The 16,932-nt window shown below is 43.0% G+C and overlaps 1 protein-coding gene across 1 annotated transcript in view; it reads left to right on the top strand.

Moving 5' to 3' along the window:
• The window catches only part of RAP2C (RAP2C, member of RAS oncogene family), a 9,932-nt gene extending 729 nt beyond the window's left edge, over positions 1 to 9,203 (top strand). The window contains exons 2-3 of the mRNA XM_009331693.1: positions 1,412 to 1,731; positions 6,706 to 9,203. Of these exons, the coding sequence (XP_009329968.1) occupies positions 1,412 to 1,690 (279 nt within the window). The 3' untranslated portion in view covers positions 1,691 to 1,731; positions 6,706 to 9,203. The remainder of the gene's footprint in view (positions 1 to 1,411; positions 1,732 to 6,705) is intronic.
• Positions 9,204 to 16,932: the final 7,729 nt, after the last annotated feature.

The following is a 16,932-nucleotide window of genomic DNA, read 5'->3' as shown; positions in this document are numbered from 1 at the left end:
AAAGGTCTGTTTCTTCAATTGGTCTTGAAGAGAGTCTTATTGTTCTGCAGTTGTGACTTGTTAAGTAAGCTGCTATTTTCCGCCCCCTCCCCCCAAAATATATTCCTGTCCAGCATAAGCTCGATGCTTTCACAGTGTAGGTGGTGTACTGGAGAGGAGAAGCAAGCCATATGTGATAATTTGTGGGTCTGGATTTCATTTCTACTATTAAAACTCTCCAAAAAATGGAAATATCTCAGCCAGTAACTGGGCTAAGCTGCCTCTAGAAATGAGGCTTTATTTGTGGGGAATAAGTGGATTTAGCAGCACTGCATGCAGTGCAGGGATTTGCAACTACGTTGGCTTCAGTTGCTGAGCTGGGTGTATTCCAGCTGCTTGGCAAAACCCTGCACACCCCCACTGAAGCAGAATGTTTGCTTCTGCTGAAGGCTAAACTTTATCTTAGCAGAGGCCTCGAAACAGCCCGAGTACAAGCTGAAGACATACTTTCTTTGGAAGACAACAGCAATGACATTGGAATGCTTCTCCCCTCACTTTCGCTTATTTTGGGGACCAGTGAGTCCCCATTATTCGAGGAACGGACGTACAGTTAGTAATCCACCCTGTTAGTATTTAATTATTCTTGTCTGTCTGTAGCATGTTTACTCTGAAGCCTGTAGGTGTAAACCACTCTCTGCAGTTCTTTTACACAGCGGTAACTTCAAACGCTTAAATTGCTTTGTCTCGGAACTATGCAAGAATTTGTAGAACTTAGTGGTACTGATAGTAGCTTAAAACACTCAGGGGGCAGAGGAGGCTGACTCAGGCTTTCAAGTGTAAACTCCTGCTGTTAGCTCAGACTTGAATAAATGCATCTCTAGGTAATAAAATCTCTTTACAGCATCTAATTTGGTTACTTACATGTGATTAAATGTGTTCAGAATGAATTATTCTAAACACTGCAGAATTGAGAAGACTTTATTTAAATTACGAGCCTTCTCAAGCTGTGAACTAAACGCAAGCTTCCTAAATGATTGTGTAATGGCACGCTACTGCTAATGTTACAGGTCGTTAGACTTGAGACAGTTTTTTCAGAAAACTGAAATCAACTTTCAAAGCGGCTCTACTGTGTCTTCCTCTAGCTGAACCAAAAGTCTCTCTCAGAGCACATAGTCACTTTCTGTTTGTATATACGCATACATTTTATAAAATGTGTATGCATTTATATAAAATAAAAAATAACTTTTATTAAAGATGGGGAGTAAACTTTCTCTGAGTTCTAGATCCGCATGAGTATGAATTTAAGAAGTCTTCTGATGTATTTTGAACGTTCAGTTGCACGTGAGGGTTATTAAAATGTGCTTCTGTAGTGGTTGTACAGCAATTTCATCTGATCACTTATGCGTACTAACCGGTTGGATTGTTTGATCAGGACATCAAGCCGATGAGGGACCAGATTGTCCGGGTGAAGAGATACGAGAAAGTTCCTCTGATCCTAGTGGGGAATAAAGTGGATCTGGAGTCGGAGAGGGAGGTGTTATCTGCAGAAGGCAGAGCCCTGGCTCAGGAGTGGGGCTGTCCCTTCATGGAGACATCAGCCAAGAGCAAAACGATGGTGGATGAACTGTTTGCTGAGATCGTCAGGCAAATGAACTATGCCTCCCTGCCTGAAAAACAAGATCAGTGTTGTACAACTTGCATCGTCCAGTGAGAGAAATTAAGAAAAACCTCAATCATGGCCATACAGAGCAGGTTGGTGGAACAGTCATAACTAATTGAGGTGCATAAGCATGCCGTTTAAGTAAGCAGATAAAGTGTGACAGGGAGTCTGAAATTTAGTAGTCTAACCTGGAGGTAGCCTTCCTCCAAAACAGATGGAAGCTTGTGCGTTTGGTTGCACATGATTACTTGAGTCAAATGGGCTTCTTCTGTTACTTCAGTAGGGTTAGTCAGGGAACATTGCATTTACTTGCAGTAATTTTACAATGAGACAAAGTGTATGATCTCATCTGCACCTGTTTGGACTGTCAGTGCTGTATTTGACATTACATTATCCTCAATAATGTTTTGTGATGTTGCAGCGCGTTTCATTATTGATTGTAGTTGGTATCTGAATTGTTTTCAAATAATGGAATTACCTTGGAGTTAAATGGGATTATTGTGACCAAGTTTCCCAGTAGTTTTGCTGAGAAGACTTTGAGCTTGTTTAAAAAAAAAAATAATAAATTCTATGGTACAGAAACTGAATGTACTTAGGGTATGTTTCTGCCCTCTCAGTAGAATAAGTTTAAAAGAGAACAACCCCGAGTTGTGAGGAGTGGCTTGAAGCCCACATGTGCTAGTCAAGGACATGTGCAAAGTGCTCTTCATCTCGAATCTCCAGAGCAGAGAACACACAATAAAATGGCTTCCCCATGCAGGACTCTTTCCTTTCCCAGTGACTCATAAGAGGTGTGGCAAGAGTGCAGTGTTCAGAGGGGCCTCTATAAAGCTTCCCCTGTCTTGGGTATTGCTTTGATTTTTATTTTTTCCACAAGAACAGCTGCTCTTGGCTCTTCACGCACATGGTCTTTCTCAATACCTTTTTCACCTGATTGTGTAAATGGATCTGCTCCTCCCCTGCATGCAGCAGCGCTGTCATTCCTGTGAGAGGTGGTTCTGGACTCCCCCTGCTCTTGTTTTCCCTCGTAGCCCTTGCAGGTCTGGCTTCACCATCAGCTTGAATCCATGTTACTGGGAAGGGCTCTTCTACACCATGGGTACATTCTGCGTTCAGCCAGCCGGTCCATCAGACTTTCAGTTGTCTGTTGGACCTGTCTTGGCAAACAACTCGATGGGATCTCTGAGGGCAAGTGCAGGGATGAGGGAGGACATGAAAATTGAGGGGAAAGAACTGCCCCCCTTGACAGCTGCACTGATTGACGCTTAGGCTCTGACTGCCACGTTAGTAACTCTTGCTTGAGTCAAAGGAGCTTTTTGTGTCTGAGTGACAAGAGGGGAAACAGGTTATTACTGGAAGCTTTGGACTATGTATCCTCTTCAATCTTGAGTGCAAGGTCAGAGAGTTAAGTCTCAAAGCTTGTCTTTGAGATTGTTATCAAGTGCTTTGTGAATGTAAAATTTTAGCAACTCATGACCCTAGCGCAGTAATACTAAAGATAATACACGATGTTTTTATCTCCAGTTCTGTGAAAAAACTAAAGGCTGCTGTCACCATGTAAGAGGTGTGTGTAAGTTCGAGATTTGCTTGCTGAAAGGTGAGCAAACTGCTTGTATTGGAACAGAAAAATACAAATAGTCTTTCCTTATACGCTAATGCCTAACACATGCAGAGCCTTTACAGGGTTATAGGAAGGAGTAAATCAAAGGAATTACTGCTTTTTAACGGAGTGCTTGCAGGGTTAATATCTTGAATCGCGTATAGTAAAGCAATGTTTCAGCTATTTCTAAGGCAGCTTCACAAATAAGAGCGTGTGGACTTGAATTATCATGCCAAAGGTTATGGCAGTTCCCTAAGTTACTAGTGGTTTGTCTTGGGCAGGTTGCTATCTTCAACTCTGACAAAATCAGGCCCTTTATCCATGAAATCTATGCCTCCAGAATTGGTTACTTCTAAGGGAGGCTTCTTTGTAACCTGGCGGCTTCTGGATTTAGCATGAAATATCAAGTTTAATCTTAAAGCTGAATTGAGGCAGGGGGTGGGGCCGTATGTTTTTCCTTTGAATCATAACTTACGCCTAGATTTGATGAGTCTCCTAAGCATATTCTTGCTTCAGAAGAAACATCTGTATTCTTACGTTTTTGTGATCTCTTGAGATAGAGGAGTCTAAGCTTTTGTAATACAGATTTCCTCTCCTTCATTCTGCCTAGCTCATAGTGTCACATCAAGCCTCTAGCAGCAAAATACTTCCTTGCTTCTAGGAGATGCTGCTTCGGCCCAGTGTAGTCTTGTCACCTGTGCCAAACAAGTAAGTCTTTCCTTCTGAAGCAGCTTCCTATTCAGTCCAGATCTCACCGTGTCTGGAACCTCTTTTCTTATTACTTGTCCTGGCTCTTCACAGGCTTCATGCTCCGTATCTTTCATTTCAGCCTGACACTTTTGGGATATTTTCTTCTTCCAGGTTCCCATTCTGTCCTTGTTCTTTGATTGAGTAGGTGTGGGATCTCATTAACTTTATGATAAGCCTTTGCTGCCTGCTAATTTCTGTCTGGTGTGCTCTAATGTAGGAGAGCTGCTGATGGTGTCTTGTGATAGCTGTAATCAGCTTTGTAATTCTTCTGCTTATCTGTGATCCAGGGAACAATTGCTGCTTCTCAAACATCTGCTTTAGCAGTGACCCCTCCTAGGTAAAGCGAAACTGAGGAAGTGGAACCAGCTGTCTGAAAACCTGTGTGTAGGAAGTGGGCTTGAACTATAGCTCCGTCCCAGCATAATCTTCATCTCTGAGTTCTGTGACCTGTCTATGTCCAGGATGAGTCTTAGGTCTAGATCAGTTAGTTCAGAATGAAGTACGTAGAAAAAGTTTGTGTCTCTACAGTTCTGATGGAGAAACCAATGGGAGGAGTCGGGGGTGGATTATATGCTGGACCTGGTTTTATCTAAGGCTGTTTCAGTGTCAGTTTTAACTAGCAGGTACCACTTACCTCTTTTTGGTGCTGATACCTCAGCCTATCTGTCAAGTATGATGTTGTGTAGGTTCTTTCACGACATTGTTGAGTAGCACTTGCTTAAATTACTGTTCCAGTCAGCTGCCTTGGGCGAAATGAAGGATGGACCATAACTACATAATCAGGATAACCCATAGTTCCTTTGAAAAATGTGCGTTGTTCTTGCATCCTGTTCCTCCCCCCCCCCCTTCCTGCTTCTGCAGTGGTCTTCTGTCATCTCATTATTGCATTCAGAGTTGTAAGATTTCCAGTAGCTGCTTTCTGTTCCTTGCTCTAGTATTTCTCTTGAATTTTCAGTATGACAGTGGTTTGTATTTTAAATCTTCTTAAAATATAGCACCTGTTACAGCGCTGGTGCATTAAAGGTTTTCTGTAGAGGTACTAATCGGATTGGGAACACCTTAATATTGGGGTGAAAGACTGATGCTGATTAGTGATTTCTGTCCCCTCCATTCATGAGTAACTGATATTAGCAAGTGCTGATGGATGAGTACTCTGCTCTATGGATAAAAACTGAAAGTATACTGTCTTCTGGTCTGTGTGGCTATGCAACACAGAGAAATTTATCCTACTAGATTGTCTAACATCCCACTCTCTCCTGCCTGCTTGCAGAAGAGAACAGAGTGTGCTATAGAAATTTCATGGGCAGGTGAAGCCAGATAAGGTACTATATGGTGCTAATTGTAGTAACTAAGCACAAAGTTAAATGGAAAGATGACAAATCTGAATTGGGAGGTCCCTAACCTGCAAATACAAGGATGCTGAAAGGGCATGTGGAGGAAAATACTGTTACTTGATTTCTCTGTTCTTACCATCCCCAGCAATTCTTTGCTGGCCACAGCGCTGGATGCTGGATTTAGGTGAAGTTTTGGGATAGATCTAACTCTGGTAGGATTAGGAGCTGCACTGTAAATGGTTTGCCTCTCCTGTGCTCTAAGCAAAGATGAAACACCTATTAAGGAGGTCTAATCCATCCCCATTAAAAGCTAAATGTTTGTTTGCTGTTTTGACAGTACAGGGACCCTCCCCATCTAAAACTCGTGGACCAGCAACAGTGTGTGGGGGGACACATGCTCACCAGACTGGGTGAGAATTACTGTTAGTTGGAAAACAGACAAGCAAGCAAGCAAAACCTGGCTGTTTGCTCCTGTCAGTACAGGAGTACTGCCCCTGAATGTTGGGGGTGACCAGTCCGTTAGGCAAGAAGGGGAACTCTGCTATGTCAGAGCACTCTGTCATGACAAACTGTTAGTTGAGAGCAAATCAACAGCTGAAAAGAAACGGTACCATAGGAAATGTAAGGTCCTGACTCCTACGAAGAAATGGCTTCAAGAAGAGAGAAGACTGACCAAAATCCCAGAAAAGCCAAGCATCAAGCTTCAATGAAGTACATGCATGTGCATATGAAGGACAGGTTTCTACAGACTTTGAGCTTTGAGGCTTTTAGGATGTCTCTGCAGACGAATCTTGTGAAGTGCAAGCAAGTTACCAGAAATACAAAGATGTATTGGTCACATTGGTAACGCTACTTACATTTGTGTGCTTGATTGAGAACAGTGGCATACAGTTCTGTCCCTGCTGAGGCTAAGTCTGATGAATGCTAAGGGGTTTTTTTTTAGTACTAATTTAGAGGATCTGAACGCTGAGAACTCGGATGTCAAAACTGAATTAGTTGGCTCATCTGCCTGTTCCCAGAACCTGTGCAAAATGCCATTGCTCCATGTTACTGGGTGAGGTAGTGCCTTCTCACCACCGATGCAAAGCCTAGTGTATGTATCTCTGTACAGAACTTAAATTTCCTAGCTGTTTCAGATCTTTAGAAGCAATTTAGTATCCCACAGGGGCAGCTGTTACAGAGTTCATAGCAATAAATTGTTACCTGCTTGCCTCTTCTATTACCAGAATCAGAGGAGGAGAACTTCAAGAATGCCGCTGCGTAAAGCAGTGCTTTGGAGCTCAGTGTGGAAAACTAGCTGTTCTGCACTGTGGGAGTAGCCGAGTTCACTGTGAATGTGTGTTGAATATGGCTTTCATTAGTTTCATTTGTTTAAATTGCAGATAAAACTCAGAGGAAACTTGCACAGATGCTGCTTTGGAGAACTTTCAGCCCAGGTTGCAGAGCTGAGCCTTGGTAAACCTGTCTCTATTACAGCACATTGCCATACATCTAAGTGCATAAGGTTGGTGGCCTCCAGGATCCACACACCTTAATCAGAATGCTTAGCATGTTTACCATAAGTTTAAAAATCTGTTCTTTATCTATCAGTCCTTTTATAGCTTTCTAAGTTCATATAATGGCTAATATGCAAGAGTTCATTTTTAATATTTTAATTGATTTCTTTAATCAATTTCTGAACTTGTATTTATTAAATACTTAAACTCAGTATTACCTACTCAATGCCTTTTAAAAGAAGAGAGTTTTAATGGAGAATAAATTGAGCCTTAAACAAATGGTTACTTCTGTATATTACCTCGCATCAGTGCTTATTTCTATTTGCAAAGTTTTCTCCTACAATGTAGTTGGTCATTCTTTGAGACTTTTTGTTTACGTGTGACAGTGTCATGAAAAGATACTGAAGGCACCTCTGTTGTATGGATGTAGTATCCCTTTTCTTGGCAAATGCAGCTGTGATACTGTGTTTGTAACTGGTCCGATTTGACAATAGGGATTACTTGGAATGGGATGTAAAGTCTCCAGCTGATGTTTCTTTTCTTGCAATCATGGGTTTCTTAAACTCATTTAATCAAAAATGACAATTGTAGCATTGAAAAATGGCAGCACACTTTTCCTTCTACTGAGTTTCTAAACTTGCTTGTTTACAAATAGCTTCTTTATGCCTTTGAAAAGGGATAATGTATCCTTCAAAATGGGCTGTATGCCTAGTCAGTCAGCTCAGCTTTGCCTGGCACATTGAGACATCTAGTAGACCTCTGCACATGTAAATCTAATGCAAATAAGATCACTTTACATTTTATAGTTCCTAATATTTGTCTTTCTGAATAATATTTTAAAGCAATATTTGTTAAAGTTTTTCTTGCACTGTCACAAATTGCTTTTTAGTTTGTTTTTTTTCCCGATAAACAAGTTTAATATTAGAGACAAGTTGGTGTAACAAGGGGAAAAGCACCAGGTTTCAGTGATACTAACTGCAAGCGTGCTTTGAACAGCCATTGCCTTCCTTACTGTTTACCTGAACAACATTTTCTCTGAATACTTGAAAATTTTAACAGTAACACAGGTATAAAGAGCAGAATGAAAATGTACAAAGAACAGATGAAATCTTTTTGTTCAGTTTTATTAACATGTTGCATACATGAGAGCTCTTTCTAGCAGTGGTTTAAAAGTGTAATTTTTTTTTGCAGAAATTTAATAACTGCAGCTCACCTACTGCACCAAAGTTCTAGGTTTTTAGGAGCCCAGCTTTAGTCATTTGAACATGCTTCTAGAAATGTACGTTCTTTCCCTGTAATAGCTAAATAACTTTGAGAAAAGCTCCAGTAAAAGCAGTGATGGATATATGAGGTTAAGCAGTTTAAAACTCACAAATTGTATTGTGGATGATGGCATTTAAAACAATAAAAGATCACCGGTACAGTATCTCAACATTAATGTGTTTTATTGGTAATAATGCAGGTTGACTTTACAGTGTTAGCAGAAATAAAGAGTCTGAGTCTACATTCAGTGTTGAATTTGAATCCTTAAAAGAAGAGGACACCAGGTTTTCTGCTTGGGTATCGAAACACCTGATTTTCTTTTCCTGTGGGGTTACTTGAAATTCCCCCCCGCGCCCCTCCCCCGTTTGTACAAACTTTATAAACAGGCTGAGGCTAATACTTAGGTTTGCACTTTAATATCAGAATTAAACCAAACCTTGTATTCAAAGTAGATTTTTTTTTTTTAAGTGGTGGTTGTTGATCTTTTTTGTAGATTGTAAGGAAGTAATAGGAAATAAAAGTAATTCATAAAGATCTTAGTTTTCCTTTGTCTAAGGGGGGAAAAAGTTGGTTAATATTAATCAGTGGTTCATTCCTATGGGTAGTTATCAAACCAGTGTTCATTTTCATTGACCTCAGCGCAAAAAAAAAAAAAGAAAAAAGGAAAAAAAAAAAAACCTTTAAAAACTTGAACTAGCTTAGAGTGACAGGACTGGGAAAACGAGAGATGGTTTCTTCAGCACACTTTGGGGGGAAAAAGGGACCAAAAGTTATTTTAGGCTTCCTCAATAGATTGCATGTGAAGTTGCTTATTAGAGTAAGAGGCTAATAATAAATGCAATATGTATTGTCTTTACTATGGCATCTGTTTAGGAGTTGTTCAAATCACTGCAGTAGGGCTCTACAAATAAAAATGTAACCTAACATCATGTATCTAATGTACTGTATCTTTATCAGTGATAGGTGAAATCTGGAATAACAAGTGCAAAAATGGAACAATTACCTATAATGCTTTGTAAAAAGTTTTTTCCAGTAGAATTCATTCTTGTCATTTTGTAAGACAACCCTACAGTCCACCTGTTTGTAACTTTTTTAATAAAATAGATACCTGTATTACCAAACTGGGGTGACTAGTCTGTGTTCAATTTCTTCTTCTATAGTGGGCTGTCCTGGCAAGCTGCCTTTTTGGGGTTTTTGTTTGTTTGGTGTTTGGGGTTTTTTTTGAGGTTATTCTAAACATAGTAACCATGTCTGAATTGTCATGAATGACTCCTCCTGGCTCGGGGAAACAGGGTGTACAACTGTGCCCAGACTGGGCGTAAAGCTCGCAGTCTCGGGTGCTCTGAGTAGAGAGGAGGGGGAGCGAGGGCTGTGCGTTATCTTCCTGTGCAAGGCAGGGACTCCTCTGGGCTGGGGCGCCTGTTCAAAGCAGCGACGGTGCCTCTCCTCACAGGCCTGTATGATGAAGCTTTGTTCAAAAGAAGTATCTGTGTTTGTCTTGTCCAAGTCTTTAACGTTTGTATTTTTCATACGGGCTTTTGTGTGTGTGAAGATGGCTATGGGTCCTGACATCATCCTACGATGTCTCTGTAGCTGTTCTCCACCATAGTAATCCAGAACTGGCATCTTTCCATCACACTAGCAAAGTAAGTGCTCTTGGAGCTCTGCCTCAGGAGAAGCAGATTTTTCTAGAAAACCTTCCAGCTGAGAGTACCCAAAGCAACTTGATAACAATTATCTTAAATGCTCAGTAAAAGCCTTGAGTTCGCTAAGTCAGAGGGCCCAGATGGCAACCATCAACAAAAAGTGCATTTTCCTCAGAACTTGCAGTCTTGGTGCTGACCTTTAATATTGCATTTGTAACTGAAGCCATGTGTTAATGTAAAACGTGAATTAAGCTTTAGGAAAACTTGCTACGTTAGTACCTTCAGTCCTCAGTGATGTGTCAGCCGGTAACACCACCTAGCATACTTGCCACCCCTCCTCCAGCTAAAACAGCGCTAGCCTTATCTTGAAGGCAGGTTTCTTCTTCCTGCTCACACTTCCTTCACTGAGGCGGAGGAGTAGTTTCCATCTCGAGAGGAAAACGACAAAGCAGAAGGGCAGAATCCCCTTCTAAGTGATCTTGGATGAAATGTGCGCTTCCCTTAACCTTGCCGGGGGGCTGGGGGTGAAGCGTGCCCTGTTCTGACTAGTGTCAGTGAGTCTGGTAGCTGACACATTAGGACCAGTCTGCTTCGAGATGTAACGAGTGGGTTGATCATTGTCTGAGTCTGATTTCTCATGCGGTTTAAAAGAAGTCGTAATTGAGCAATAATATTGCCGATTCCTTGTGGCACTCGGTGTAACTAAGCAAGCTGCTTCCTGTTCCCGCTTGGAGCCTGGGAAGTGAGTGCAAGTACAGCCAGGGAGTCCCTGTGGCTGGACGCCACTGGTTTGTTTCAAAGTGACAGTACAGCGTAGTCTGGGTTGGGGGTTTTAAGGAAACACGCAAGATTTATGTTTAAGGCCATTATCTTTCAAAATTCTTGGTGCTGAGAGTGAACTCGGCTGCTGCCGTACAAGTGGTTGAGTAGCGTCCTTTGTAAAATAGGTGCTATGGCGTCATGTTGCTTTAAACCCAGGCTAGCTGTTTTCGGGGGCTGTATAGATAGGGCTTCGTAGGCAGCTTTTTCTTTGGTTTGACAGTTCCTGCTGTAACAGCACACAGTCCTGCTATGGAGGCGCACAGGCCCTGCAGAAATCTCCCCTCAGAGGGCAGGTGTGTGTCCCCAGTGTGTTTGGAGAGCAGGAGCTAACCGCGGCACAGGCTAGAGGGCTCTCCCCCACCCTAGCACGGGTGACACGTAAATGAATCGCCAGCGAGGGCAGGGTTGGGCCTTGCAGCCTGGCTGCCTGCGCTTGGGTACGAACCACCAGCTGCTTGAACCCTGCAGTGGGGATGGCCCTAGGAGGAAGTACAGGAGATACCCTGCGTGGGTGGAGGGTGAACCGCCGGCCACACCTCGTGTCGAGCAGTATGCTGTTATCTGCCCTAATAGGCTTGGCTGTAATTACAGTTTGAAGCTAGGTGGAAGTGTCTGGTCTTAATTAAAATGAGATATGGGTTCTAAAACAATATATGTTGACCTGTTTAAGTTATCTCTGCTGAAAAGTCAGCAGTCCTGGTAGCTTGGTTTGCTGGAAGGCGCTTGGGTCGTTTGGTGAGTCACCCACCGCTCACTTGCTCGGCAGCTGGAGGAAGCGCGCGTATAGCTACCATAGCTGCGGGCGAGCTCTGTCAAGAGATTAGGTGGCCCGGTGCTCTGCGCTCTGTGAAAGTGAAATAAAGTGGCTTCTAAGTAGCCACTTTTATCTCTGCCTGGTCATTACAGCTGCGAGGAGCAGAGAAGACGGACTTTCAGCTGTAAATCAGCAATGTTGTTCAGTTCAAAGGTCATACCCTACCTGTAATAGTTTGTTGGCTCTGCTGAGGGCAGCATTGAGCTTAGGATAACTTGGCTGGCAGCGATGATGCTGTTCGATTACAAGGTTGTAGGGGATGAAATTTGTTGTTCTCCATGAAAACGGCGTATTTAGTATGGAATCAACTTACTTGCTCTCTTTCAAAGCTGAGATTCTCTTCAAGTCCCTTCAAAAAGTCTGGAGCAATAATTGCAATAACTGCAATAATTGATGGGGAAGAGTCTCTCACGTTGCAGGAACCTGCAAAATATTCACTGATGGGCAGCCTTTGCTGTTTATGTTTGGTTTGTGATGTGTCTGTGCTCCTTGGTGTTCTGTTGGTTCCATCTGAGCGTGCTGTGACAGCTTTCTAACAGTGACTTACTTCCTCCAAATCATATTTCCAGTGATTAGGCTTGCGTGGGACTTGAGACTCTGGGACGCTGCCAGTTACTGGGTGACCTCAATTGTTCTTGCCTCAGAAGAAAAATGGTAATTGTAGCAAAATGGTAATGGTAGCACTTCCCTCCTGGGGACATAATGTGGAAGCCTGCGTTAAAGATGGGGAGGTGCTTGGACTTACCTGGAATCAGATACACCAGCATTGTAGAATAATTTTGAAATTGGACTTCCTGCATGTAAATAAGTCGGCTAGAACCTAAAAAACAAAGATAAAAATTTCTCAGATTTATGGAAAGCATTAGTATCTTCTATACGTTTGTGATACTATAATGTAGCTGGTTCAGACTTAGACTTCTTATGCTTCCACTAAAAGGTATAATTGATAAATGACTGCAACTCAGTAAACCAATCGGACAGCTTTCTGGGAAATTTCTGGCTTTTCAAGTTAATTTTTTTCTTTTTTCCTGCCCCTAGGCTGACTAGTTCATCCAGTTTTATGTCCTTAGAAGATCTGCTTTGACATTAGATCTAAATTATCTGGTCAGCCCAGAAAAGGGAAAATACATTTGCTGTTTGTGACATTCCTTAAGGGCTACTTGTCCTTTTGGGAACTGACAGATAGGATGATTAATCATCAGCCTGGGATTCATCCTACTGCTGTAATAGACCTTAGACCCTTTTTCTTAAAAGCAAATTAATAATGATCGTGTAATTAGCAACAGCATGGCTGCTATGGGAAAACAAGAAGAAACAAACTGAATTTTCAGCAAAGCTGATTTATGTTGGAAAAGAGAGAAAGCTTCTCACAGAGCATGGCTGAAGTGCAGGAGCAAGCTGCAGTTATGTGGAGGTGGTGGAGAATTTTCAAAGACGACATTGGATAACCGCTGCTGGAGGAAGGAGTGTGTGTGGCGTGTATAGTTCCTGCCTCCGTACGCTGGGTTGTCATGTGTGATCTCCTGAAGTCCCTTGCAGCCCCGTGTCTCTGTGACCGCAGCACATTACTGATCCTGGCATTGGTTTCCGTGCAATGTTCCAGGAATTCGCTCAGACTTGCCAAATGCCCTGTGTCTAATCTCAGTAATGCAGATGTATTTTTTAATAGGTTAGAAGAAAGATTTTAGCTTCAGGGTCCGTCTGGTGTCAGACTGTGGTTAGAAGTACTTTGAAGTCCAGCTGTGTTCCTTTCCTTTCAACTATCTAAGCTGTTTCTCTATTAGCTGTCAGCACAGTATCCCAGGCCATCCAAATTGTTTCATCTCGGGGCCGAAATTAATAATTTAGAAAGGTTTTATGAATATACCTCTGAAACCTTGGGCCAGTCATGATGTAGGAATGTTTCCTGTTCTTTGAAACACGTCTTTCTCCTAGCTACCACCATCTGCCAGAAGGCCCTGGGAGAGGAGCCATGAGACAGGGATTACCTTTGATCACCACAAAAGTACCAAGCTCCCAGCTTCAGATGGATGCGGCTCTATTGTCCTCCACTGCCTGCTCTGAAGAATGGCTTTGACACAACTTTAGCTCTGCTTTGAGCTATATACCTGGAATTTGGCAGGCCTTGGTAGGACTGAAGATGTGATAAGGGTCTTTTGAGGAAGAATAAAAGGAAAAGGAGCAGGGGAAGAGAGGCTACCTGGGAGGGAAACATGTTAGCAAAACTCAGGATCAAGATCCATATGGTGAGATGGGTCTGATCCATTGGCCTGGAGGCACCTGGAGAACACATGCATTTCTTTGCCTAGATGTAATCAAGGCTTACTCAACCAGAGCTAGTTGTCTTGAGCCAAGAGGGAAACCACATCTGTCACGAAAATAAGCAATATAGTTCCTTTGAACTCCATCCTTTCCACTAGGATTCAGTCTCTTCACCCAGCATTGCAGACTCAATTTGGCAGCTTCCTCAGACGAAGCCTTTGGCCGTAGGATCCTTCCTGATGATGCTCAGCAAAGGTCTTCACCATCCTGGCCTTTAATTCCCTTCTGAAGAGTTGCTGCTGCTTCTGGTCTCGTAACCCTCTCTTGCCAGAGCTGTGGGAGCAGAGGAGCAGACGCTGCCCACCTGTTGTTCAGATTTCTGTCCCGTGGTACAGAGGATCTATGTCTTTTCCCTTGGGGTGTAACCTAGGAAAGATCTGCACGTGTTTCATGGAGAGCCCTAGGGAGGGGGTTGATTGGTTTGACTTCCTGACCGCTCGCGAGGGCAGAGGCCCTGGGCATCTGGAGACCTCGTCGCAGGACTGCTGGTTACAGGTAAGCTTACGCTGCTTTTATCTTGGTGTGGGGATGTGCAAGCGGACCAGGAACAGTTCATGCCTGAAACAAATTAAGGACGGCACATGCAAGCCCTGTGCTTTGTACTACTACATAGATGTAGCGAGATGCATCTCCCTAGCTGGAAATGGCTGAGTGCTAAGAGATGCCGGAATCTTTGGAGGCATCCGCATTCCTTTGACTCATGAGGCTTTCTTTTTCTGTTTAAATTGCTTTCCCGTGTCTTCGAAGTGATCTGTTTGAATTAAACATCACTGAGTGTTTTTTATATAGCTGTGCTAACAACAGAGCGCAACTGGCATATTAAAAATGAGACGATGTTGTCTTCTGGGTAACACCAGAGTCAGGCTATTATTTAGTTTCTTGTATAGCTTGTGCTGTCATTTGCATTTGCTCACAGCAAACTGCCTTCTTCAGTGCCTGGTAATAGTTTTTACATAGCATATAAAATCTGAAAAAGGAAGAAAAGTCAACACTATACTTCGATGCGCGATGGAGTGTTATTGCTGTACTGAGTTGCTCATCCCCGCGAAGGGAGTTGTCACCTGTGTTTGTCGCTGGGCACAGCCACCACCAGAGGGAGCGTGGGAGCAAAGAGCTGGTTCGTCCTGGCAGTGCTCCTCAGAGCGGGGCTGTCCTCTGTCCCTGGAAATCAAACACGGTTCTGCACGGGTTGAAAACAGAAGAGAAATGGAAATAAATGTATGTTTCAGGACCTTGGTAGCATGGTGTGAGTACATCTTAATAGGACTTCAAAGAAAGTTTTGCACTTACAGTTAGTTTGTCTGTCGGGTGTCTGGAATTGCAATCGTATTTGGAGTCTTCTGTGCATAATTGAGGTTATCTGTGAGTTCTTACTCTGTTATTACAGGTAGGTAAAAAGGGCCATTTACCTCAGCTGCTGAAGCTGAAATAAAAATATAGTCACAAGAATAAGATTTGATATGACTGCTTTGCTTCCTTGAGCATCAGAAACTGTTACTAAAAAAAAAAAAAAGCAGGGGGATTAGGGCGATTGATTTTTAATTTGGCTTAGTGCTTAAACTCAGCTAAACCTATTTCTTTTTTTTATTATTATTGCAACCGGGTCCAGCAGCTGAAATGGCACCATGCTTCTCACCACGTCAGGGTCATGCTCTGCTCCCACACGCGTGCCTGCAAGTTGTTCTGAACTCGGGTCTGCTGGTATCGCTGGGATGCCTGCCTGCAGGAGAGCTGCCTGCACAGCAGCCGAACTGCTCCCAAAACCCCGTCCCTGTTTATCTTGTAACCCCTACCAGCTGAACACCGATGCAAATAATTTGTATAGCTAGTGTGTAATCGTGTTATCACCTGCACTGGAACCACCACCTGGTGTGAGACTGTCAGGTGGTGCAATTCTTCTTTAAACTTGTCTTAATTTCCAGCCTAACGCTGGGGCTGTTCACTCACTTCTGCCAGTGTTCATGCACAGAAGCTGCTCCCCTCCTGTCAGTCTCATCCAGTTTTGAAGACAAGTTATTAATGCTGATGAACACCAGGGTGTCTGTGGAGCTGCTTTCTGTGAATACTGTTTGTGATGTTGCATTGCCGTAAGTACGGCTCTCAGTGGGAATGTCAGCGAGACAAGGAGGCACCACAGTAGGATGTTCTTGGGTAGGACTGGGGCAAACTGGACTAAAAATGCTGCTACATAATCAAAACAATGCTTCTGGTATCAAAACAAAGTGCTGGCCAGAGAAGCCTGATCTCGCAGTTGGAAGCTAATGGGCAAAACCCACCTAAACCACAAAATTAAAAATGCAATCATTTCAATTTTCCCAGCAATTACTTATGAGTAATAAATTACAGCACAATGATGTTGTCCTGGTTTTGGCTGGGATAGAGTTAATTTCCTTCCCAGTAGCTGGTACAGCGCTGTGTTTTGGATTTAGGGTGAGAACAATGTTGATAACACACCGATGTTTTAGTTGTTGCTCAGTAGTGCTTACACTAGTCAAGGACCTTTCAGCTCCCCATGCTCTACCGACTGAGCAGGCTGGAGGTGCACAAGTAACTGGGGGGGGCACAGCCAGGACAGCTGCCCCAAACTGGCCAGAGGGACATTCCATACCATGGGACGTCGTGCTCAGTACAGAAACTGGGGGAAAGCTGGCCGGGGGGGCCGCTGCTCGGGGACTGGCTGGGCATCGGTCGGCGGGTGGTGAGCAACTGCATTGTGCATCACTTGCTTTGTATATTATTATTATTACATTATTATTATTGTTGTTATTATTTTATTTCAATTATTAAACTGTTTTTATCTCAACCCATGAGTTTTTCTCACTTCAACTCTTCCAATTCTCTCCCCCATCCCACTGGGGGTGGGATGGGGAAGTGAGCGAGCGGCCGTGTGGTGCTCAGTTGCCAGCTGAGGTTAAACCATGACAGATGTCAGACTGATGTTTGGCCAGCAAAATTTGATGGAAATGCAAATGTATCATTGTTTATTATATTCAATAAATAGAACAGTTCTGGGGCAGGAGTTTTTAGAAAGGCAGGACTTGCCCAGTCAACTGTAACTGCTGAGATATGCTCAAAATATAATACGACTTGTGAAGTGAATGAAAAATGATAGTCATTGTTAAAGGGTTAAAGGCAGGACCAAGTGTGCCTGGACCGGCCCTAACAGACTTCTGTCTGAGTCATCCCTGGCTTTTCCAGCCTGTTCCAGTATTTCTCCTGCTTCACAGTTTAAGGGTCTTTCCTAGC

The sequence above is a fragment of the Pygoscelis adeliae genome, unplaced genomic scaffold (genome assembly GCF_000699105.1).
Source record: "Pygoscelis adeliae isolate BGI_AS28 unplaced genomic scaffold, ASM69910v1 Scaffold79, whole genome shotgun sequence".
Taxonomy (NCBI): Eukaryota; Metazoa; Chordata; class Aves; order Sphenisciformes; family Spheniscidae; genus Pygoscelis; species Pygoscelis adeliae.
The sequence above is the reverse complement of the archived record's forward strand: the minus strand, read 5'-3'. Positions and strand labels throughout refer to the sequence as shown.